Source organism: Atractosteus spatula, chromosome 6 (genome assembly GCF_055471065.1).
Source record: "Atractosteus spatula isolate fAtrSpa1 chromosome 6, fAtrSpa1.hap1, whole genome shotgun sequence".
In the NCBI taxonomy this organism is placed as follows: domain Eukaryota; kingdom Metazoa; phylum Chordata; class Actinopteri; order Semionotiformes; family Lepisosteidae; genus Atractosteus; species Atractosteus spatula.
Window position 1 is genome coordinate 59,842,862 of NC_142711.1, and position 23,279 is coordinate 59,866,140.

Consider the following 23,279-nt stretch of genomic DNA (forward strand, 5'->3'; position numbering starts at 1 on the left):
ATTACATGAGATACATTTTAGAGAAATTCGGGACTAAATAACTTGGTGCTTAAATTGTGGGTAGTACTTTGGAATACTCTATTGTGGCAATAATTTAATTTCCTCACAAATCGCCGATCCAGGGTTAAGTTTGCTTTTATTGCAAACTTGACATTGAAGTTTTAGCTACTCACAACTTCATTCTGAAAGTTTTATTCTTGCTTCTCGCGGTGGTAGGAATATCTTGCACCGTGATCCAGAGCCAAGCAAATTTATTACAAATTATTTGAACACAAATAGTGCAACTTCATTAAAAAAAAAACGGTGTGCACTACTGTATGTCCTGGCATCTTTAGGGCAGAACAGTATACTTCATTCAAAAAGGAAACCTAGGCACTTTGTACTTCAAATTGGACCACTTGATTTGGACATCCAAATCACCCTTGGAAGAAATAAGACTGACAGTATGGCTTTTTTGTACTATATTATATAGAGGTTATACTCGAGTCTATAGGAATATGTCATTCATCATTGTCATCTTGAGAGACGCGAGGGGAATATTTACAAGGCCTAATTGTTTTCAGTGATTTTACAGTAGCTCTTACTCCTGGATCTGACTGTGCTGAGGCAATAAAGGGAGCTTGTATGACAGACGTCCAGAGGTCCTTCCAATACAGCCATATAATATGAAATTGAAATTGTGTGCAATAGGAAGAGAGCTTCTATTTAATAATGAGAAGCTTTGATACAGTATATCCATAAAACTAAGGTAAATACCTCTTGGTCTTTACTCCTATTCTTTTCCTAGATCCCCAAAATCCGTTATCCACGAGCCCTACTGCAAGAAGAGGACACATTTTGTGGTAAAAAAAGCAAAATTTGTATCGGTACTCTCTAGAACTAAATTGTTTTTTTTAATTACACAGTGAAGTTAGCTCATCTTGTCACACTTAGGTGAAAAATAATCTCTCAGTGAAAAAAACATGAACCAAACATTCAAATTAAAGATAATATATTTTATTAGAAATTATTTATTGATTTTGTATTTATTTTCAAAATGAAATACATTTTGAATTAAGAAAATACCATTAGTACATTATTTTTACATCCAGTTTTACAAAATATATTTAAACTTTAACATAAAGTATTTTATATTTATGCGAGTCCCATATTTGTGTAAAACATATAGTTGTATATTTCAAACTTTTCAGGAGGTTGACAGTTTTTTTTTGTTCAGATTGCCAGTGAGAGAAAAGATAGCAAGCCTGCACATACAGTACTGTACTAATGTTGCTGCAGAAGAACAAATTGAACAAGTATTTCTTACAGAATGAGGAACACTTTGTAACTGAAGGGCACTCTACTTTGCGATTAAAGTGTTGAAAAATTCTGGCAGTACATGTGTCCAGCTATAACATTCTTAACAGCAGGAAAATGTATGAAATTTACAGACACAAACCAATAAGAACTTCTTAAAATGATTGTCTCAAGCACAGCCAAAGACAAGCTGACAAACTTTCTCACTTATCACTTAGACAACAGGGCAAGCTTTCACACGTGGCTCATCTGACACCATTCAGCATCCCTGCCCTTTGTCCTCAAAAAAGCTGCATCATCTGTGATTCATGTTCTTTGCATGCTCAAACCTAATTTGATTTGAGTGACAACGCCTGGCTCAATGTTTTTTTGGCAATATCTCAATAAACACTAGCACCGAGTCAAGGTGCTGAGCGTATTTAGAATTTGACCTTTTACGTTTGGGACACATTGCCCCAAGCAGATTAATGACCACATCCCAAAGTTTCTTTTTTCTTATTCAGCTTGGTATCAATGCCCGCTGAGCCCAAAGCGCTCCTGTCAAATGACAACACCGTGTTCAGTATTGCCCTGGCCTCAGGGCAGGGTTACACGTTGGCAGGAGTCCAGTCGAAGAAGCTGATATCCTTCAGTTCCTCCGGCAGGTAATCTTGCTCCACTGGCTCGCTGAAAGCAGGGTTGTATTTGTAGCCTTTGGCGTAGCCCAGGTTCTTCATCAGCCTGGTCGGCGCGTTGCGAAGGTGCAGAGGCACAGGCGGCAGGGGGCCCTGGTGATTCCTGAGGCACGCCTTGACGTTACCGTAGGCCTTGTACACCTCAACCGACTTGGGGGCCCTGGCAAGGTACACCGCGCACTGGGCCAAGATCACCTGCGCGGGACAAGTCACAGCAACAGCACCATCAAGGTCAAGAGGACAAACTAGAGCAATTGAAAGACTGACAGCAGCATTTAACTAATAGGAATGAGTAATAGGTTTATTTGATGCTGAAAAGAGAAGAAAACAAAGCGTTTTCCGCTGTGGAGCCTTCGGGTTTATCTCCACACTTACAGTAACTGTTTCCTTTTAACAGGATTAGAACTTTTAAACCATAAAGAAAGAGCCTTTAAAATCATCCTGCTCCTCACATCTCACTTCAGACAGTTTAGCAAACGTCTGATGCAGTTTCAGAACTTAACCTTAAAACCAAGGACCTCAGACCTTAATTTCTCTTAAAACCACAAAGCACCTTTTAGCACAATGTGGGTTTTTTTTAGTTTGATTTCAGAAGCCTTGGGAGACAATAGTGTGACTGTCACATGCTACGTTCAGAAAGAGATTAAACCAACTAATATAATGAAAGTACATTTTGGTGTTTTCAGCCGCAGTAGAGACAGCGGAGTACTGCAATATATATATAAAAAAAGGTGGATCAAGGATTTGCACTCAAGGGATTCGACGCACATCACACTCGGGCATCCCGATGACATGGCATGCTTGAAAAGCCGACACAGCCTGAGTCAGCGCCATCGGATCGGCGAGACCTGAAAAGGAGAATAATGCAAGAATGGGAGTGCGTCTCAAACCAAGAGCAGGGGGCTCGTCTTCACGCAAAGGGTTATGGGTGTATAGCCACCTTGTTAAAGCTCATACCCCGCCTTCCATCAAGACAGCTAAAAACCCCGCAGTAGGGGGAGATGCACAGCTCACTGCAAACTCACAGGGGCCAGTAGAGTTCTTGAGTTTGCTGCTGCTCTGGCCTCATTAAGCCTGCCTAAACCTCACGGCTGTGAGCTACTGAATTGTGAATTACAACCACAAAGAGTTAAAAAAAATAATGACGGATGTTTTTTTGGACACCGCCTCATTAAATCCGTTTTGAATTCCTGTTCTTTTTTTGCATTGCGATCACCATCGGCTGATGACAGTCCAGCTCATGCTGACGATTCCTCAGCTGTAGGACTCCACCTGTTCGAGTGCCTTAGTAGGCAAAGCCTTCTGGAAGACCACCAAGCCTCCTCTTCTAGCACTGCACACTAATGCTTTGAGATTAAAACAGTTATCCATTAATTCCAAGGCAAGCACAACACAAATGCACACATGGTAATATCTCGCCAGCAGCCATATTGCCCTGCAACTCTAAACTGGCAACCCACTGAAGCTCAGCAGGTGTGAGCCTGGTCAGTACCTGAATGGGAGACCTCCTGGGAAAAACTAAGGTTGCAGCTGGTATTACAGTAGAGGGGCCAATAGGGGTCGCTCTCACCCTGCAATCTGTGTGGGTCCTAATGCCCCATTAAAGTGACGGGGACACTGTACTGTAAAAAGGCACTGTCCTTCAGATGAGAAGATGCTTCTCCCCACTGAGAGCTGGTGTGTGGTGAGCGTACTGGTGCACTATGGCTGCTGTCACATCATCCAGGTGGATGCTGCACATTGGTGGTGGTGGAAGGGAGTCGCTGTATAAGTGTAAGGATTATTACTATTAAGACACTCAGTAATATATTGAAGTATCCCATGCTGGGAGTCTGGCTTTCTGGCATAGCAGAGTTCACTGCTTTTGGTGGAGAGGGACTAGGCAGTGGGAGTGTGCCTGAGAGATGACAATCAAAACCTTGGCTGTCAGTTGTAAGCCACCGACTCCCCACAGGTCTTATAGACTCAGATATCAGGTAAGTGTCTTTGTAATATGCTGTTTAAAAATAAATAGACTGCAAGTTAAAAATATTATGAAGGAATGAGTCAGGACTTAATTGAAGTAGAACTTCATAAGATACTGTACTATACATAAGGAATCAGTTGAGAGAGGATGGTAACAGTTTAAAGATATTCTTCTTGAAGCAAAGGACCGGATTACCCCATGAATAAGTAAGTCATAGGCCAGAAAGCAGTTTAATAAAATAGTTCAATAAAATCATTTTAAAAAATGAAAAAAGTGAAAAGTGAATGAAAGCACTTTGTAAAATCATTAAAACAAACAAGTTCCAGTTAGTGAAAAGGTGTATATTGAACTGCAAGCAAAGAAAGTTAAGGATATCAGAAAGGCAAAAAGGAAAAGGAATGTTGCAGTGGACAGAAAGGGAATGGAATTGTTATTATTATTAAGTGCTGCGATTCTACCAAAACACAAAGATTTTCATCCAGCAGAAGCTGAAACTCCAGGTCAGGAGCTGCTCCACAACAATTTACAAGGGAATGGCCGGAGCCGGCGAAAGCACAATGTCTAAACCACACCTTCTGCCATCATTAGTGCTCCTTACCTACGTCTTCACTGGCGAATCTCACCAGCCTTCGAGCCACATAGAGAGGGTCCTCTCCTCCTTCCAGCATGCGCCCTAGCCAGTAGAGGGCAGCGTTCTCATGGGAGCCCCGCATGGACTTGTGCAGGGCAGAGATGCAGTTGTAATGCTCTTCGCCTTTAAGAGGAATATAACCGGGGATTGATTCTTAGTCAGGCGGTCACTGCTCCTGTACCCGGGGGCTCCAGCGTGCTCAGAGCTGTCCGCGGGTCACCCCTGTGGTTAAAGTTTGCACTGTGCAAGGCAGCCCACGTCACTGTTCTCCTCACTCTCTGTTCAGACCAGGGCTAAAAAGGACTTTGTTACACCTGAGCTGTTTGTGACTCAGCGTCGTCTCTTCACGGGGGATTAATAAGGCTGCGTCATTTGGACAAGTGATAGAGCACCCGAGTAGATTTATTGACTGCTGTAGTGAGGATTTCAAAGAGGTGCAAACTAAAATGTATACAGTATATATACTATATCCAGCTAACTAGGGCTCCTGAGAAAACAGACTGTTATTGTAAAGGCAATGTACTTACTGTTTGTATCAAACAGCTATGAACACTGCAGTAATAAAAAATAGAAAAAAACAAGACTGCTTAAGTGTATACATTTTTAAAATTCTGCTGAGCTCAAATAAAAATGTAAACTTTAAATATATAATCTAAAATATATGACAATTCTCCTTCTATTCCCATCCATATACGTGTATCATGACCAATGTCGTACCCCTTGACCACTGTGTGTTTAAAACAGACAAGGCTTTTAGGAGATAAAGCCTGAATGTTCGTATTTACATTTGGTATTATTGACATATTATTCAATATTATTATTATTGTTGTTATATTATCTTACTACAATAATATTATTATTGTAATAAGATTATTAAATATTACTTATTTAAAAGTCAGATTTAAACAATATACATTTATTTTATTGCCCATAAATATTATTTTTAATATTTACTTTTAAATGTCTCAGTTGGTTTAAATCATGTCTGAAGCTCATCAAATCAGCAACAAGAAGAACCTTCCAAAAATATGTCTGAAAGAGAATTGAGCAGCTATGCCACAAATACGCAGGAACCACCTATTTGTAATGCAATGATTCGCAACTTTAGTTAACTCTAATTCATACGTTAATTATGATTGCAAAGAACACTATGTGAATGATAATTACGACCAATAGCGAAGGTCTTCTTTATCCCTTGCAATTTTCAATATATTTGGGCATTTCGGATATAAATGCATTACATAACCGGGATCATCATTCAGTACTAAATACAGCACTGAACCGATTTCGGTGGGAGACCAGCACTCATTGAAAATCCTGTGTCCCGTGGTTAGAAAACAGTTTGTGTCTAAAACAACTGGTATTCGAGCCCAACAAAATCCCAGGGGATAGAAGACGCATTATCACTGCCGGCATTGTGGCTGCTTCCCCTTTCAAACGGTCTCTTCACACAAAACGTTATCTTCATCTTTTGAATTTCATGCGGCTGACAATTCGGATGCCGCAGTCGCACCCCCAGTACGCCGCAATATCGAAGGCATGCCGCCCGCTGCTGATACTATTCCTGACGGCTTTTCCTCGGAGAATCCCCTCTCTGCCTCGCCGCGCCGGTCCAACACAAACAACGACAGAACCGCGCAACGTCGCGCCGGCTTTCAAGTTGAGCTCACGCTAATAAACCCCAACAGCTGGGCTCTTGTCCCAGCCCTGACAGAGGCGTCGGGTGGTCTCTGACAGAGGGGGAGAGAAGGGAACGCCGCGTCCTGGAACTCATCCTGTGGGACCCCGGTTTTTCCTTTTAGCGTGCAAGCAGGGAAGGATAGCGGGGAAACAAGGAGACACGGGACACGCGATGCTTTCACTAACCCAGCCTGTCTGGCATCCGATATAACAACAACAACAGCCCACTCCTCCAGCACTCTAACAGCTGTCAAGTGATTCACAAAGACCTCTGTACAGTGGTACAAACTCACATTGCTGGTCTCTCCATGGTACGCAGCCATACAGTGCTCAGATGTTACTAGGAATCGAAAACTGTGTCAGGCATCAAGCCTACTGTTAAAATCAAAGGGACTGATATTAAGACAAACAGTAAATGATCACGCAAAATCCGAACACACCACAACATTGTGCAGCATCTCATGCACACTGCGACTTGACGCTGGTTTTAGAAGAGCAAGGGACTGCAAAGTTAAAGAATTGCCGTACGGAGTCTTAAAGCTTTAAATCCTCAAATTCATTGACAAAATCAAAAAAGGGTTGTGGGGTTATGAAACAAGCTACCCAGACATATGATAAAAGCCAGCACTCTGGCCTCTTTCAAGAAACAACTAGATGAGGTCAAATAGCTGCTGACTTTCTGTTGTCTGAAAGTGTTCTTATGCTCTGAGTCATGAAGGCTGACTCTGCACTAAGTTTGCCAGTTTATCCCCAGAGAATGCATAAGTTACTACTGGACTTTCAATCAAATCCTAGTGGTTGCATCATTCCACTTTGAAATTAAAGATATAAATAAATTCTTCTAAAAATCTACTAATAAAGATAGTATTATGTACTGTAGAGGTGCAGCTTACTCCTAAAACATCCAGCGTTGGCAGTGTTTGCAACTTTGGTTTTCCAAGAGTGGGCAATCGTGTATCATTTCGTCATATCATTCTAACAGAGAAGGATTTTGCCCTTTAGGAACCATGCAACTCCTGCAAATTCTTCTTCTCATGCAATAAGAAAATAAACAACGGTCAGCAAGACGAGACCTACCCGCCCTGTCATACAGTATATGAGATCGCTGGAGGCCCTCTTTGACATGGTCTTCCTGGATTATAATGGGTTGAGTCGTCTCGCTGGCCTGGCCCAGCCTGGCGGCGCCGATTCTGGCCTGTAAAGCAAGCTGTAAGCCATTCAGTCCAGTTCTGGCATCACCATCACACAGGTGAGCTATGGTGCTGAGGGCCTTCTGTTCAATGTATATCCGTGGCCTGCAAAACACAAAATGTAGTCTTCAGGGAAAATGCACAAAAAGCTGAGGTGGAAACGGAGGAAACCCTGATGCCTACAAAGCCTCTTTGGACACTGTGCCCAAGTGAAAACAGGATCTGGGGAAAACTCAAAAGGTTTTGAGAAAAGGCAGGAACACCAAATACACCAGTGCAGATGGAAACAGAAGGAGCGTTCCAAACTATAGCAAAAAAAAACAGGGACTAGAGCAATGTCTGTCAGTTTAAATGTCACATGTTCAGCATCTGCCATGACAGAAACCCAGCTGAAAACAGTAGCTCACATCTTAGCGTCACAAACAGGACAAGGACATTGTAACAGCCAAGTGTGGGAGTTAGCAAAGCTGATCAAGAATGGTACAGAGCTGCAGACCAGCACCACAAGGAAGAGACTTGCCTGTCCTGATTTATTAACTATCATACAGTAGGAAAATCTATCTTTTTATTTGGCATAACATACAGTACTTCATCGTGTTTCAGTGGGTATGTTAATGCACTGAGTGGCACTTAATAGAAGTGTAATATGGGTAAGCAGATCCCAGTGCATCTTTTTTTAACCGGCTCAATGGAAGGTCAGTGGAAGATGCTTGAAATTACCTTTTCAGTTTGAAACTCGACAGCAAGTGTCAGAAACCTAAGACACAGAAGCAGAGAGACGCTGTAAAGGGGCCACAATTTACTGCATCTTATACTCCACTTGCACTTGGTAGTCCTGAAAAGTTGAAAAGAGATATTCCTTTGAAGCTTTCCTGACCGAAGGAAGAACATAGTTTTTCCTTTTAGGTTTCTCTCTTTTTAAGTGAAAAAAAAAGAGTTCTCATACTATACAATCTTTCCTTTAATTGTGATATTTATGCACCTCTTATGCAGTGTACAGTAGGTTGTGCATATTGTACCAATGATCAACAGTCTGGATGATTTTTATTCCAGCCAGCTCTCAGTCAACAAACTGAATTCTTAATGGTCTTAACAGGATTAATTTAAACACTCAAACAATTTGTACGGCCCTTAAAAATGACAGAGGTTCTTTTAAACTACTGAATTTCAGAAGTTACTAAAATAATTCCAAACATTTGGACAAGAAAGAAAACTTGCATTTGTTGCAATCAAACACCTTGCTAATTAAGGCTATAATTATTTAAGGCTCAGCTGGAATGAAAACTAGGTGTACGGGCCTTTGGAACCAGGACTGGAAACCCCTGATTTGTGCTTCATATCTGACAACTTCACGCCCTGAAAGATTTATCACCATAGATCAACAGCAACGCGAGCAGCTTGCTACTGGTTTTGTTTAGGCACGTAAATCTGCTGGGACTTGGAAATCCAGAAGTTGTATTCAATCCAGAAAACGATCTGCATAATCTGATACAGTACATTATCAGTACAAGTACAAGTCCTGTTGTTTCTTTGTGAGACACTGTACCTGGGTGTTCCAGTCCATCTTATTTTATTCTGTACAGGCTGAGGGATGGCTGCTAAGTGGAAGAGCTGAACTCCCTCCAACAGGGCGAAAATAACACTGATTTTATTACATATTAAATAGCTGGGGTCATCCAGCCTTGCTTAGTTACAAAACATAAACAGGAACATCACAAGAACAAGTTAAAAAAACACTCTGGAAGAGGTTCCAAAAAGGGACAATTTTCCTTTGCGTTTTTATACTGTATAGCAATGAGGATCCAAAAATGCTTTATAGAGAGAAAAGGGACCCAGTTCACCCATCACATGGGTGACACATACCTGGTGTTACGTGCACAGCACACCTGGTGGAGAACTGAGGAATTTCTTCATCAATTAATGGAGAACTACAGATATGGCATTGTCCTCAATGAGGAAAACAGGCTGAAATTAGTGCTCCAGTCTAACAGTAACAGTGCTATGGAGATATTTAAACCAAGAAATCAGGAATTCAGTTTAATATCTTAACCAAACAACATCACCATCTACCACACAGTGTTCTGGTATTCTGGTGTTCTGCAATACGTGTTGTGAAATTCTGGCCCAAAGGCAGAAAAGTCTCAGTTACTGCTCCACCAACACTCCCAGCCGCAACCAGTGTTTCCCTCTTGTTGTCCCTTCACAACACTAACCAGGCCCAACCTTGCTATGCTTCCAAGACGTGATGAGAGCTGGCTGGAACAGGGGTATCTAACTAAATTTAAGCAGTTGGGTATTTTACTGGAACAATTCAGACTGAAGAGCCTGGCTGACGTTTCTCACCAAACAGTTATGTTCCTGCAAGTGAGACGGGTGTACAAGTACACAATTTAATTCGGTGACTAGCCTACCTGTTAAATTGGGGTCAGGGTATTTTAATTCGAGGATAAAAATATCCGAGGCTGTTAACAGGGGGGGACATTAAATGGGTTTTAATTGTACTGCACTTTACAAGTGGAGATTTATGGCACAGTTCCTAAGCACAATGGATGACAGAAGTGACAGGAGGAGCACAGGCACAAGGGAAGGAAACAGCGAGGGCCCGCTCAGCGCCCCCGAGAACCTGTTCGCGGACATTCCTCTCCCCATTTTAAACCCATTCATCATGCGCAGCTGGCCCTCGACAAGCAACCAGCCCTGCTAAAGCTTGATCACTGTGGCGAAGGACAGCCAGAACTTCAAGCCCAGTGGAAATTTTTTTCCCCCTACAAAGCAAAAGGGCAGGAACATGGCCAAAGGAACAACTGCTGCCCAAGACAGCAGCTCGTTCCCATAATCTCCGGTTTCCACTTCATTGTCTAATCTGGAGAACGATCAGAACAATGCCAATGCCATCTACAGTGATACCAGAGCAGTCTGCATCACAGTGGCCCACAGGGTCATTGGCAGAAGAAAGAGAGCTACCAAGTGAATTCTGTTTTATTGCAGCTCGTGTCCAACTCTTTTCATACAATGAATTTCTAGAAAGCCGACATTTGCGCTAGTTTTGAAACTCACATAACATGTTTTACCGACATGCTGGGAAATCCAGGAAGCTTCTGAAGTCATTATGTGCCCTCTGTACTGACTTCTTTGATGGCAAATCATTTTAAAAATGTTAGAAATTTAAAAGAATAGGCCTAGATACACTACATGGACATAATTATGTGCACTAAGTACTGTACGTACCTTAGTATAGGAAAAAAATGAACTTCATCGCCACAGTCATCTTTAAAAATCTTGGCACAATACGTAGTAAAATAATTTGTCTTTTTTGAACGTCTTATACTATGTCACTGTAGATGCATTGGGTATATCGTTAAAACTGCTAAACTATATATCCAGTAATCCACGGTCCTTGAGTGCCACAATGATTTTGGTTTCTCACTTCATCTTAAACCTTAATGACTTAAATGAGCCAATTAAGTGGATAAGAAGCTGAATTAGAGCGCTCTATGACCAGGGCTTTCTACCCAAGCAATAATCTTTGCAACGTTAGTGTTAGACTTTTTAAAAAGAGGACTGGATTTGAGAGTTCTGGCTGTCACTGTCATTGTGACAACACAATAAAATGAAATGATAGTGAAACTCTCCGTGTTCTGAGTGCTTTCGTTTTGATAATCATAATTTCAAGTTTCAATATAAGAAAACTACAGTTTCTGTTCTTGCTATGGCATCTCAAACAGCTACCTTAGTACACATGTAACATCGCATGCAGCTTTTTTCAATTAAACATAAATACGTAAAATATTTTAGTCTCTATACTCTCAGTGCTCAGATTAGCCTCTAAGACCATCGTATATAGATGACCACTAGGAAGCCCAAAATAAGAGTGAATCAGAGTATGTGAAACCAACCCTAAATGGTTTCGCACATTTAAAAATAGTCCTTGCTAAAGATTGTTCACAGTTGTCAAAACAACTGTAGCCTTCAGTTTTTGTTTCCTTTAATTTAAACAAGACAACAGCCAACAGACTGATGCGTGACTTAACTTTAAGCAACAAACAAGCAGACTTGCGAGATATTTTAAAAAAGAGAATCATTTAGAGCTGCTTTATCTCTATCTTGGCAAGGATCTCCTCTCACTGCCGCTACAAGCCAAAGAGAGAGAATGTCAGCTGCTCCACCTGTTCTATGCTTTCAGATCAAGACTCTATCAGGTGCAGTTCTCCAGCTGAACATCACAAAAAAAAGTTATGCACCAGTGATTAATCAATAAGATCCCCTGAAAAAAGAACAGCTTATCTCCTAGTCTAGTCTAGCTTATCATGAAGACCAGTCTCAATGATATGAAGAGTATCTTAAACTGTATAATGTAGCCAGCATTGACTAAGGGACTGTATACATCACGTGTGTATGAGATTCCATTACATACAGTAGTAACCTTTTCTAGACTAAATTTAAGTACCAACATTTGTGGTATTCTTGAAAGAAGCATTATCCAAAAATGCAAAATTTTACTTCACATTTGTAATTGAGGTTTGTGACCTCTAAGGTTCAATGTTCCCGTTATTACAATTAGTCTGCTTTATAATATTAGTTTGCAAACTTTCCAGCTTTGACCTTAAGAGATGAGAGCTTGGAAAAACAAAGGGCCATATTCATAGACTTCTTACCAGGCTATTAATACCTGTTTATACATTTACACAAACACAAAGAAGCTGGACAGCATCAAATACATCTTTTTTTCCTGATTTACCAAATTGAGTTTTAAAAAAGTGCACATGGGTTCATCATTTAGAGAGAGGGCCTATAAAGTACTTTTTTTTTTACAAGAATTCAGTATCTGTTTAAACAAATAGTTCTCAAGCTTCAACTAGCAATGATCCATTTACATCTCTCCCCCTTCAAAGTACCTCACCACTCAATTCAGTCTTAATATCTTTCTAGCCAATGTGTTCAAAAGCAAGCCTTCACACCAACAGGACAAGGTGCGCTCTTACTGCCCGCAGATATGAAAAAGCTCTCCACGATATTTACACAGTGTGAAAAACCTGATCTAATTTATATAGCAGCAGACAAGACGACCCAGTAGTTAAAATTAAATTGAATTTATTAACCCAAAAGCATTGATAGTGGAAAACAAAAAGAAAAAAATACCAGGCTAAAGCTTCCCCCCCCCACTGCAACTCATGAATTCCCTTGATTAGCTGTGCAGCTGTTTCTGCAGTAATACAGCCTTTCTTCCTGACCTATGGCTGCAAGGATATCCCCACAGGCAGCCCCCTCTCTCGTCTTTCCTGGCGACACTCAGCCTTCTGAGATTCCAGACCCTCAGTGCTAACCAGTCACATTCTCCTGGCGCTTACTCAGAGCCGTCGACGCTGTCCTCGGAGTCGGCGTGGTCTCCCTGCAGCACTCTGACCCCCAGCGAGCCGACGGCCCGCAGCAGAATCGCCTCCATCGCCTCCACGGACAGCTTCTCCAGGACGATGACCCGGCAGCGGCTCAGGAGGGCCGCGTTCACCTGAAAGGAGGGGTTCTCCGTCGTGGCGCCGATCAGGGTCACCGTGCCACACTCGACGTGAGGGAGGAAGGTGTCCTGGAGATGGGCGGCAAGGAGAAAAAGGTGCTTGGAATCGCGGACGTGCCGAAATACCCACAGTAAGTCAGCTCTCCTTCTGGCTCACGCCACCTGGCATTGTAAGGATTCGCGTCCGGATTTATCAGGAGAGCTTTACATTTTAGCACTTTGCTCTCCGCAGGAGGAGTCCCTGTCAAACCATTTCGGAAAGCTGAGCCCTAACATTGCTTTCTGTGCACAATGCACGCAAGGCAGGCCACCGTTCGGTCTAACTTTTGAGGTGCAACTCTACTTCGGGAACACATATGCGTGCGCTTGGGGGAAAAACGTCCCCACAAATTTGAAAAGTCTGTCTGGGGCGATTTAAAAAAAGTATTAAGAAATAGGACACATTTTGCAAATTTGTAATGCAAAAAAAACACACAGAAAGAGCACTGAAATATGGCACCACCACAATAAATGAAGAAATAAAACACAGTTTTAGAAAAAAGTATTCATGCCATATGTTCCCCTTAATCCTACAGTCAGTCTGTAAAGAGATTATTCCACACTTCCAGAAATGTACCCCCCAATTTCAAAGGTGTATACTGTATATTAAATGGGATACACCTAGAATTTTGTTTTGTATAGCTTTTCGCCATTTGTGAATGTTTCTAGCCTGTCTGGAAATTACATGTGATGTGGTTTATATTATGTTTTCAACACAAGTAATCACTGCACAAATTATTGTCTCCTGATTGTGTGGTTGGTTTTGAACACAGCTGCTGTTGCCTCAATGCAAAAATAACCTGGAAGGAGGTTTCTTCCCCCAACATTGAGGTGAATTGGTCTGGATGAAACATGGGGTCTTCCAGATAGTTGTGTGTCCTGCCAGAGTTGTGGGACAAAACATAGTCTCTCGGTGATTTCATATTGCACAGTGCCAAGCAGGAACGTTCCAAAACCATATTCCCTCTGCCTCCAACCTTTACTTTTGCACACGCAAAATAACTCCCGAGCACCTTTCGTCTCAAATGTGTTATGATTACTTTAAAGCTGCAGCCTAGTTAGAAAGCTCTAAAAATGTTTTATGCCCACTGCACAATTAAAACTTTCTGAAAATTAAAAAAAATGTACAAAGTGAGTTGTGCATGAGTTTTTTTATGTTACACAATAAAAGCTTATTCCAGAAGGTAAAATATGAAATTACTTATCTCTTGAGTTCACAGTTTAAAATCCTCACAATTTTTGTGGATGTGTTTGTTAATATGCCGCAGAAATAAATATATTTTGATAACTGAAAGACACTAAAACTAAGACAGAAGTAAACTTTATAAATGTTATTTTGCTGCTGCAAGAGCTTTCATGGAAACAAAACTGAATCCGTAAGCACAAATTTTAAACTGTTTATCAGAAATCACAGGGTCAATCTATTAACCTAATTAAAAACCTTTAGATCAAAACTCTCTCAGTTGCACTTCACAAAACATGCTGCTAACAGGACCTCTAACTTGGAAAAACAAAGTTGAAAACATAAAGTACAATCTAGGCTACACCAGCTTTGTTGTTACAGCTTATATTTCCAAATGTATTTTGGGATATACACTTTCACCAAAGCTAAAGCTGTTAAGCAGACTGTGAAGGTGTCACTGGCATCCAGACTCAACTTACTAAGTACCTGAAGCTGTTGCTATGCTACTAAGTCTTGGAACAAATAACATAAACCAAACCTCCGCCTGTGTGTATGAGCAGTATATCATTGCTAGGACTTTGTCCTGCAATAGACAGGCAGGGACAATTCGACTGCTACGGTGTACAGCGGTGAATGTCAGCTTTGATAAGAGACATCTCATAAAAAAAAAACGAAGAACAAGCAGAAGACTCTTTGAACTTTTGTTTGTCAAGACGCATCAAAAACTAACTCTTAAGACAAAAAGATTTGTGAATTATGGAAATCCATATCCTTTACTTTGGCCTGTTAATAAATTCTGGGCTTGAAAAAAAGAAAAGATTCCATTTGAAAGTTAATGCTTTATGTTACATCGTTGTATCTGGAAAAGCATTTTTCCAAATAGCTTGAGAGAACGTATTTTAGACAGAAGACACACCCAATAACTAACAGGTACAGAAATCCACATTTAGCATTAAATAATATTTAAATATTAATAAATATTTAGTTTGAAATCACCAGCAATCTGTCAACTGTGAAGTACTCTAACTGATTTCCATTTCTAGCATTACTGTGCACATACCTTCATTATCACTTGCATCACATCTACATGTATCTACTGAAAAAAAATGCTTTCAAAATGCCATACATTACAGTAGTCTTAATAAGTCCAGGAAAAATAACTTGCTTGCACACAGAGAGTAACTCGCTGAGTACAACATTGACGTGCAGTACTCACTAGTGTGAGCTGTCTTTCGGCACTGTCATCTAATGACACAGCAGAGCACAAACAGAAGTGAGAATCACTTTCAGGAGTCACACTGGGAAATGTATGTAGGCTACCACAACAAACTGGAATTTAAACAGGAAACCACTGTGGCATAATTTCCCCATACCATGGAGATCATTTTCAAACACAATCAGTCAGGGCTTCATTTTAACATCTCAGCAGTAGGAGAAAATCCATATCACAGTATCCCCCTTTACCACACTGAGGCCTTGATATGTCTGGGCCGGACAAAAGAAGACAGACATGCCACTCACTTGTCCACCAACAAAACTTCAACCTAGAGCAACCCAATTCTCCTTAAAGATCTCCCATCACATAATAACCAGGACTTCATGGAAGCACAGCTGTTTAATCTACCATCATGATGGTCTTATCCTTCAGCAGGTGGAAAGATTAGAGATGTGTTAATAAGCAAAGAGTTAAACTGGGAGAAAAAAAAACTTTCTGAATGTTGCTAAATTCTTCGTGTCTAATTTCAGAAGGCAGAAAAGAAGCGACTGTCATTATGCCATACTTAAGAGACGGGAAATTAAATCATTCACAATCGAGCTTCCAATAACATCTAAAACAAACGAGTCAATTTTGACTAGTGGTAAGAGTATGTACGCTTTATGTACACAATGCTTTTGCTTAACACCACAGCTATAGATTACAAGAAAGCTGAAAGACCACAACCGGTATATAGATGAGCTCAACGGCGATATTCTTCGCCGCTTCAGTGATTGACAGCCTGCGATCAGTGAGGAGGACTGCAGCGGCAGGCCTGTGGCCTGGAGGGGGCGCTGTGGCCCTGCCGTACCTGCTGCGTCTTGTTGAAGCGGTGGATCTCGTCGATGAACAGGACGGTCCGCCTCTTGAACAGCCGCAGCTCGTTCTGCGCCTGCTTGATCACCTCGCGCACCTCGGCCGTGGAGGCGCTGGTGGCCGACAGACTGACGAAGCGAGCCCCGCCGTTCCTTTTGATATTACCCGCTATAATGTGAGCCAGCGTCGTCTGCAAGGAAAACCAGAAGAGATACGAGAGAAAGCGCTTTACAACCTGCTGCCGCACAACCATTTGGTGCCTCTGTGCCAACGCATACCGGAGGAAAATGGCAACAGATGGTACCGATTCCTCACTTATTATGTTTTTAATGTCTCGTTATATGAAGAACATCGCTAGGAAACTGTTTTTCCTCTTTGTAATACTGAAAAGGGTTTGACTGTTTGAATATAATTGAATAGAATTACACCTGGCTTTAGGACCAAGAAGAGCAGAAACCCACTTTTACTTTTACTTTCTTTCCTGAAGTAAAAAATCCAGTACCTACTGTATTGAAACAGTCAGGATGCATTCTGTCACATGAAGTCTTTAGCAGCGAAGACCATCAATTTCTACATGATTGTCAGTCTTATAGTACTTACCATGTATGTATCATAGTTCAAAAGAATCAGCGAAAATACTTTTTGATGGTTTTACTGGAGGTATGACACTGACTATTCTGACATTCAGTCAAAATACACTACTTTAGCACACAACTGGACTACTGTCTATCAGGCCTTTGTATTGACACAAGAGACAGGATTGTGTCACATATAAATTTTAAATTTCATACATAGTTTTTTTTTGTTGCCATACTGTAAATAAACCCAATACTGCATATACATGGCTCTGTAAAAGACTTGTGTGATGCTAGCACAAACGATTTACTCAAAACCATTAGTGTCTTTTCTGCTGTATATCAACTTAGACTGTTATTATTGCAGCTTAGCATAGATGAGGAAAAAAAACAAGTTTATCATTTAGCGATCTTCAATTCCCATTATTCAGGATCTTCAACAATGATATCACAACAGGAGAAAGTAAAAGTCAAATAAACAGCCTATATAACATGTAGTAACAGCTAATCCATCACTCTGCGGCTGTGTCTTGTCCTTGTTCCTTTCCATACTGCCATAAAAAAGCTCCTTTGTGTACTATAATTACAGATCAGAATTAAAAAAAAGACGAAAATCACTTATTTTTATCACGAAAACCATTTCAGCTCCTTGATTTCTTGCAATCATGAACTTATCATTCTCTTTTTTTACGTTAAAGCCTAACCCTAAGTAAAATGTATTTTCAGGGGCAACTGGAGTTCATACTACACATGCTAGAATTATCACCCAAGTTCATTAAGTAACAAAACAGACATCGCATGTGGTGACCAATTTCAATATTTTAAGTTATTTCAGATTTCACAATTCACTGTTCCACTGTGCCAGCACAGGAATATAGAGACAAATAAGTCCTAAACGGCTGACAAAGAGTGACACCTTGCTCCCCAGAGCTTTTCCTGCATTTGTAAGGAGCACGGGGGTACATTTATTTTTAAGCGTGGCCTGAATAAATCTGTCCTGTATTGTAAATCCTTCAATCCTGCCCAATAAATGGCAAAAATAGCTCCGGTGAAACTCAATACCCATGCAAGGGCAATGAGTCATGTTTTGACGGTAAATCTGGCACTCAACGCTGACCCCGTCTGGAATGACCAGCATCTAACAGGATCCCCGGTTCTCTGCATAGCAAGAAAGGCAACGCACTGTAGGGCAGAATTCCTCGGGCGACACGGATAACCCCGACTATGCAATGTTGTTCTTCCACTTCAAAAGCTGCTTTACGAGTTATTGGAAACAGGCAAATCGAGGCCATCTGTTCCTCTCAGTTCTTTAATTTGGTCTTTTCTCTGCTCATAATAGTAACTAAGGCGTTTGAGAATAACCTCATAAAGAAAAACCTGCCTCTTCCTTTTTCTGAGTAAATTTATTAGGTTTTTTTATTGTGCTGTTATATGGTCTTATGTAAGCAAGCAACAGGTCAAGTGCCAACAGGAAGTCCAGCAGGTGGTTATGAGGTGACTTGTCTGTCTGCTCACTCCGGCACTATTTTCCGAAAGGTTGACCTGTACACTTCCCGTCTGCTTGTGAACTTGGATGAATTAAGTTAAATTTAATTAACTTTAAATTATGTTTTAAAGCCTTTACTGACTTTCTGAAGAGAAAATGTCCATCTATATACACACGTAGGACTCAATCAGTCCCAATCAGGTTCTCATATTGTAGGTCACTTGTTTTTAAAGATTGGCAACACCTGTAAGCTGCTGAAAAAATCAAGGAAATAATCTGTTCAGTTAAGAGAGCCCTGAACTTTGAAGATTGAAGAGCACTTAGATTCTTGTCCTAACTGGTCTCTAAATTGTTTAACTTAACAGATCAGTTGTTTAACTGCTCGCAATGGAATATTTCCAGAACTTTAGAAACTGCTGATCTACAAAACCTGCTGGACTGGGTCTCTCCAGGGCCAGGGTTCGAGACTCCTTTTCTATAGGCTAACCACACAGTATGTTGCAATAATCAATAAAGAGGAGCGAGCTAGTTACAGAGGTGGCCTGGCATGCCCAGGCCTTAATATTACTGCCATGACAATTCAGAGCTTTCTCAAAAGTACAGTGACGAGTCAGGGGAGCTCTGGAACAAAGTTACACGGACAGATGAGACCAAGATAAACCTTTAGCGAAGTGATGGGAAAGCTAAAGTGCGGAGAAAGAAAGGAACTGCAAAGATGGTCCAAAGAATACGATCACCGTGCCGTGAGTGAAGCACTGTGTGTCCATCAAAATCCATTTCATTTTTAAAAACATTCTTTAAGATAATTTGAAAACGTTCCGTTTAGATTCTGCTCCCAATCCAAGAGTGCAGAAATAGCAGCACGTATAAGAATAGGTCAGGACAGAGCAGAGCAGCTGCAAGGGCTCTGTTAGCCTGCCATCTGTCAGCACTCGAGTCGGTTTCAGGGTTCGCTCCTCAACGTGAAACTACTGTACCTGCTCCTCTCCCCTCTTACAACTCTTACAAAGCAGAAAGACTCTCACAATACGTCGACTGATATTTCCAATATAATTAACGTACTCCCCAAAGATTTTTAAGAACTCCTGTTAAGAAGTCTGTTAAACTATGCCTTGACAAGCTGTGGTTGAGTAGCTGTTCTTCTTTCTGTATTATTTTTCCATTTATTCCATCTTTATTTATTCCTTCTGCCCTTTTCAGATCTCTGCTTTGCCAATTATGCCAAAAGTAGAGCTGTGAAGCTCTCAGGGGCTGGTTCTATTTCACCTCCACTAGCTTTTAGCTTTATTCACCATACTTGATACAGGCTTTATAAGAGTCAATTCTTACCAATGCTGAAATTAGACTGGTTGATAAAAAAAATACATCTTTGCTCCGCTTAAACAATCCTTACAAACCTTTTCGTGGCAAAGGAAGGCTGCATTGTTCAAACAATACACTGGGATGCAATACTGAAAATATAAGGGAGTTATGTCACTCTAAGTAGAATATTAAACTAATAGTGTACATTATATTTACATTATATTACATTTTGCATGTCTCCTTTCTTCCAACACCTCGCATAAAATGAACTCTGGTACACAGTAAGCAGGATCTGACCATATACTGTTACTCCTTCACATTAAGCTTACTCTAGCAGATTCCACGGCTAGCAAAATGTTATTTCTCTGTAGCAGGTGCCTGTCAAAGGTCACAGACGTATTTCATGCCACACAACTTCTCGCTACTCAGAAGGAAAAGCCCCTGCATGTGCCCGGCAGTTAAATTAAAACGCACCTTTAATTCTGAAAGTGAATACTGTCCTTTTAGGAGTAAATGCCAATTTCCTAAGTAAAACGTGTTCTAAACATACTGTACGTGTACTTCGTGCAGAATTATAGGGATATCTATGTAGAAAATCACACAGAGAACCCGCCAAAGAATTAAAACAAGACGGATGAAGTAAATTTTAAATCTATTTTAATGAGGAAAAACAGCCTTAATATGAAAATAGGAGTGAGGAAGGGGATACATAACATCAGATTCTACACTAACGTACCCGACGAAGTTGTCCGAGTACAAACCCGTTTTGAACTCACCTGATGCGATAGGTACAGATCAGGTACAAGGTTTCTTATTTGCATCACAAACGTTTTCAAGTTAGTATTTTTATTGCTCACTTAGCCTAACAGACCTTCAAAGGAGCTCGTAGCTTGATCAGACTTCTTAATAACATTAGTAAAAATGCTGAACCTGCTTACAGATTAGCATTAAGTTTATACCAGCTGCTGGGATTCAGAACACCTCACATTTATACCTCTTTCAACCTGTAGGTATCATGAACTTAAGAAAGTAAGCCCAAATAATTAGGGTATTTTGTGAGTGTCTGATACATGGTAAATTGTCCATGTCTGTTCATTCTTCACTCAAGTCAGCTACAGGGCAGCTCAGGGGCTCAAGGAAATGTTCTACACTGACAGGCAAAAGGAACTAAACCTTGAAAATCCATGTAAAAGATCTATATTAAATTTCAATGTCCATTCTCGCCTTTCTTATATATATATACAGTAAACGAGTTAGGGATAAAGGGCGTCAGGAAACGAGTTAAGGAAAGGGGGGTTATTTAGCTACTTTTTCGAGTTTCCTCCCTGTTACAACTTCTGATATTTTTCCCTAAAGAAAAAAAGAAAACAATTTCACACTGTTCTGGGAGCTCCCGATTGTATGCATTTTAAACGCTGGACAGAGAGAGAAGAAACGTCCTTGATTTCAGGCGGCCACCGCTCGGATCTGCCATCAATACAAACGTTTTGCAAACTACAGTACACACCGACTTCCTGGAACCACGTGAAAAAAAAAAGAGATCATAAACGTTTTGCTTCGACCCCGCTCGTTTTAAGAATATGGCTGCGTGCAAACCGACGCAACTACTGTGTAAAATACCTATTGTTGTTTTTTTTTTTCCCCCTGTGCTCCGAGTTCATGATTTATTATCTGCTCATAGCAAGGAGTGGAAGGGGAGCGAGGTTCACAAGAGTGCACAGGCTGCACAGTTAGTCAGGGATGAGGAAAGGAGTTGTGTCCCGGCTTTGGCAGCCCAGGCAGCCGCGGTACCCACTCGGTACCCCCTCCTCCAGTACACATACTGTACCTTGCCGCAGCCGGGGGGTCCCCACAACACCAGCGAGGGGACTTCCTGCGACTCCAGCAGGGACCTGAGGAGCGTGTTTTCTCCCAGGACTTTATTCTGCCCGAAGTACTCCTCCAGGGTGTCCGGTCTCATCCTCTCCGCCAGGGGCTTGACGCTTTCCGACACGCAGGGGCCCCGGGGGGCGCAGGCTGACGCCCCGCTCGCCGCCGGGCGGGGAGCATCTGCCCCCGCTGCCCGCACCCCCCCGGGGGCAGTTCCCGGGGCTTTTGCGCCCTTCGGGCTCAGGTCGGCCCCGTTCGTGTTGGCGATGCCCCCCTGTTTAGAGGAGACGGAAGCATGGGGTTCGCCCGATTTGGTCTTTTTGCTGCCGTGAAACATGGAAAACACGGCGGACGGGGCGCTGCGGCTCGCAGCCGCGGCCAAGTGTGCGCCCTGGCCGGGCGTGAATTCAGCCGCCGCCGTGTCAGCGGACATGCGGCTTTTCTTGCAAGGCGGCGTGTCGGCTTTGCCGTCTTCTTTCTGGTCTCCCTGCTCCGCTTCTAGCAGGCAGACGTCGAGATGCGAATTTATGCTTGCGGCTTCAAAATCCTGTGAACACACTGGGCACTGAACAGCTTCGGGGATATTGTTTTGCGCCATGTTTCTCGCCACACTTAGCGCCGCCTCTTTTTTTTTTTGCTTGGCCGAGAGATTAAATTAATTAGAGAATAAATATATTCCTTCGAGTATATTCTGCGAAATGTACATGTCCTGTTCACTTCAGTTTGGTCACTTCTGCGAAGCAGCAGAAAGAAGCAAAACCGATCATTTCTTAAGGAGGCGGACGTTTACGTCGTGCCGTTGTAGTTTGGGATTTGTAGTCCTCAATAACTGCACCAAATTACACCTGCTAGAAGTGGAAAGGAAATTCGTAGATTAACTGTGGCCGAAAAGTTTCATTTCAACATATTACTGGACATAAAAGTGATGTTTCCATTGATCCCTTTAGTGCCCTCGTAGGCAATTCACGGGGTTGACGAAATTACAACTTAAATTGCCGTGTACCGTGTACTTAAAGGATCAGATAATTATATCACCGTTGCAACTAATTGTTTTGAATCTATTGCCCAGTTTGTTGCCAATGTATTTCGAATAATAATAATAATGATAATAACATTATTATTATTATTATTATTATTATTATTATTATTATTATTGTTGTTATTGTTAAACACTTGTGTCGGTTTAGAGTACAGTAGATGTACAAATACTGTACATTTAAACACATAAATCACAGATGAGTCCTTTCTTGCTATTTTAAGGCCATTTAGTCCAGCCCTGATCCAGCATGTAACTGCGAACACTTTTAAAAATACATATTCATCACAATATTCTGAACTGAATTGAATTAATATAAATTAGAAATACTATCTGGAATCTGGAATCTGACCTACTTCTGCAGCCCCAGGGTGATTACGAACGTGCAGGAACCTTTCAGTGGTGAGATTCACCCACAGTATCACAAGAGCCGAATGTCCGGAACGCTGCTTCTGTGGAAAAGGACAGAGATCAATACAGATGGATTCTAGTCAGGGGTGCTGCGAGCTCAAGTCCTCTTGGAGTTTCCCTCGGGATCAGCATGCCACAAGCTGAGAAACAGCCTGAAAGATGAAGGTAACATCCTGAGATGCAGCAGCTTAACCTTTTCTTTGGTATTAGATCATTGCAGGTGTATGTGTACAGTATGTAGAATTTACATGCCAGAAGTAAAGTGGAACTAAGGCTATACAGTCAGTGTCTTCTCTGACAGTGGTTCCAACAAATGAATTCTGTGTTTATTTAAAGATCTCTGCACTGCGCATCTCTG

The 23,279-nt window shown here is 41.5% G+C and overlaps 1 protein-coding gene across 2 annotated transcripts; it reads right to left on the reverse strand.

The window, feature by feature from the left end:
* Nucleotides 1-974: 974 nt before the first annotated feature.
* Nucleotides 975-22,240, reverse strand: wrnip1 (WRN helicase interacting protein 1). Of its 2 annotated transcripts, none has more exons than XM_088919591.1 (7): nucleotides 21,434-22,240; nucleotides 16,238-16,432; nucleotides 12,786-13,018; nucleotides 7,325-7,542; nucleotides 4,535-4,690; nucleotides 2,739-2,818; nucleotides 975-2,165 (listed from the first exon to the last, which is right to left on the reverse strand). In XM_088919591.1, exons 1-7 carry the CDS (start codon nucleotides 22,070-22,072, stop codon nucleotides 1,884-1,886), a joined length of 1,803 nt encoding a protein of 600 aa, XP_088775717.1. In that variant the 5' UTR covers nucleotides 22,073-22,240; the 3' UTR covers nucleotides 975-1,883. The 2 variants fall into 2 exon arrangements, 1 of the variants encoding a protein (XP_088775717.1); XR_016091270.1 differs by having other exon boundaries at nucleotides 2,100-2,165; nucleotides 2,739-3,316.
* Nucleotides 22,241-23,279: the final 1,039 nt, after the last annotated feature.

Coding starts and splice junctions, on each gene's coding strand:
- wrnip1 (XM_088919591.1), bottom strand. CDS start 22,072: ATGGCGCAAAACAATATCCCCGAAGCTGTTCAGTGCCCAGTGTGTTCA. Junction 4,691..7,324: donor TATACTGTATGACAGGGCGG/GTAGGTCTCGTC, acceptor TTCCTCTTAAAG/GCGAAGAGCATTACAACTGC. Junction 2,166..2,738: donor TCGGGATGCCCGAGTGTGAT/GTGCGTCGAATC, acceptor TGTCCCGCGCAG/GTGATCTTGGCCCAGTGCGC.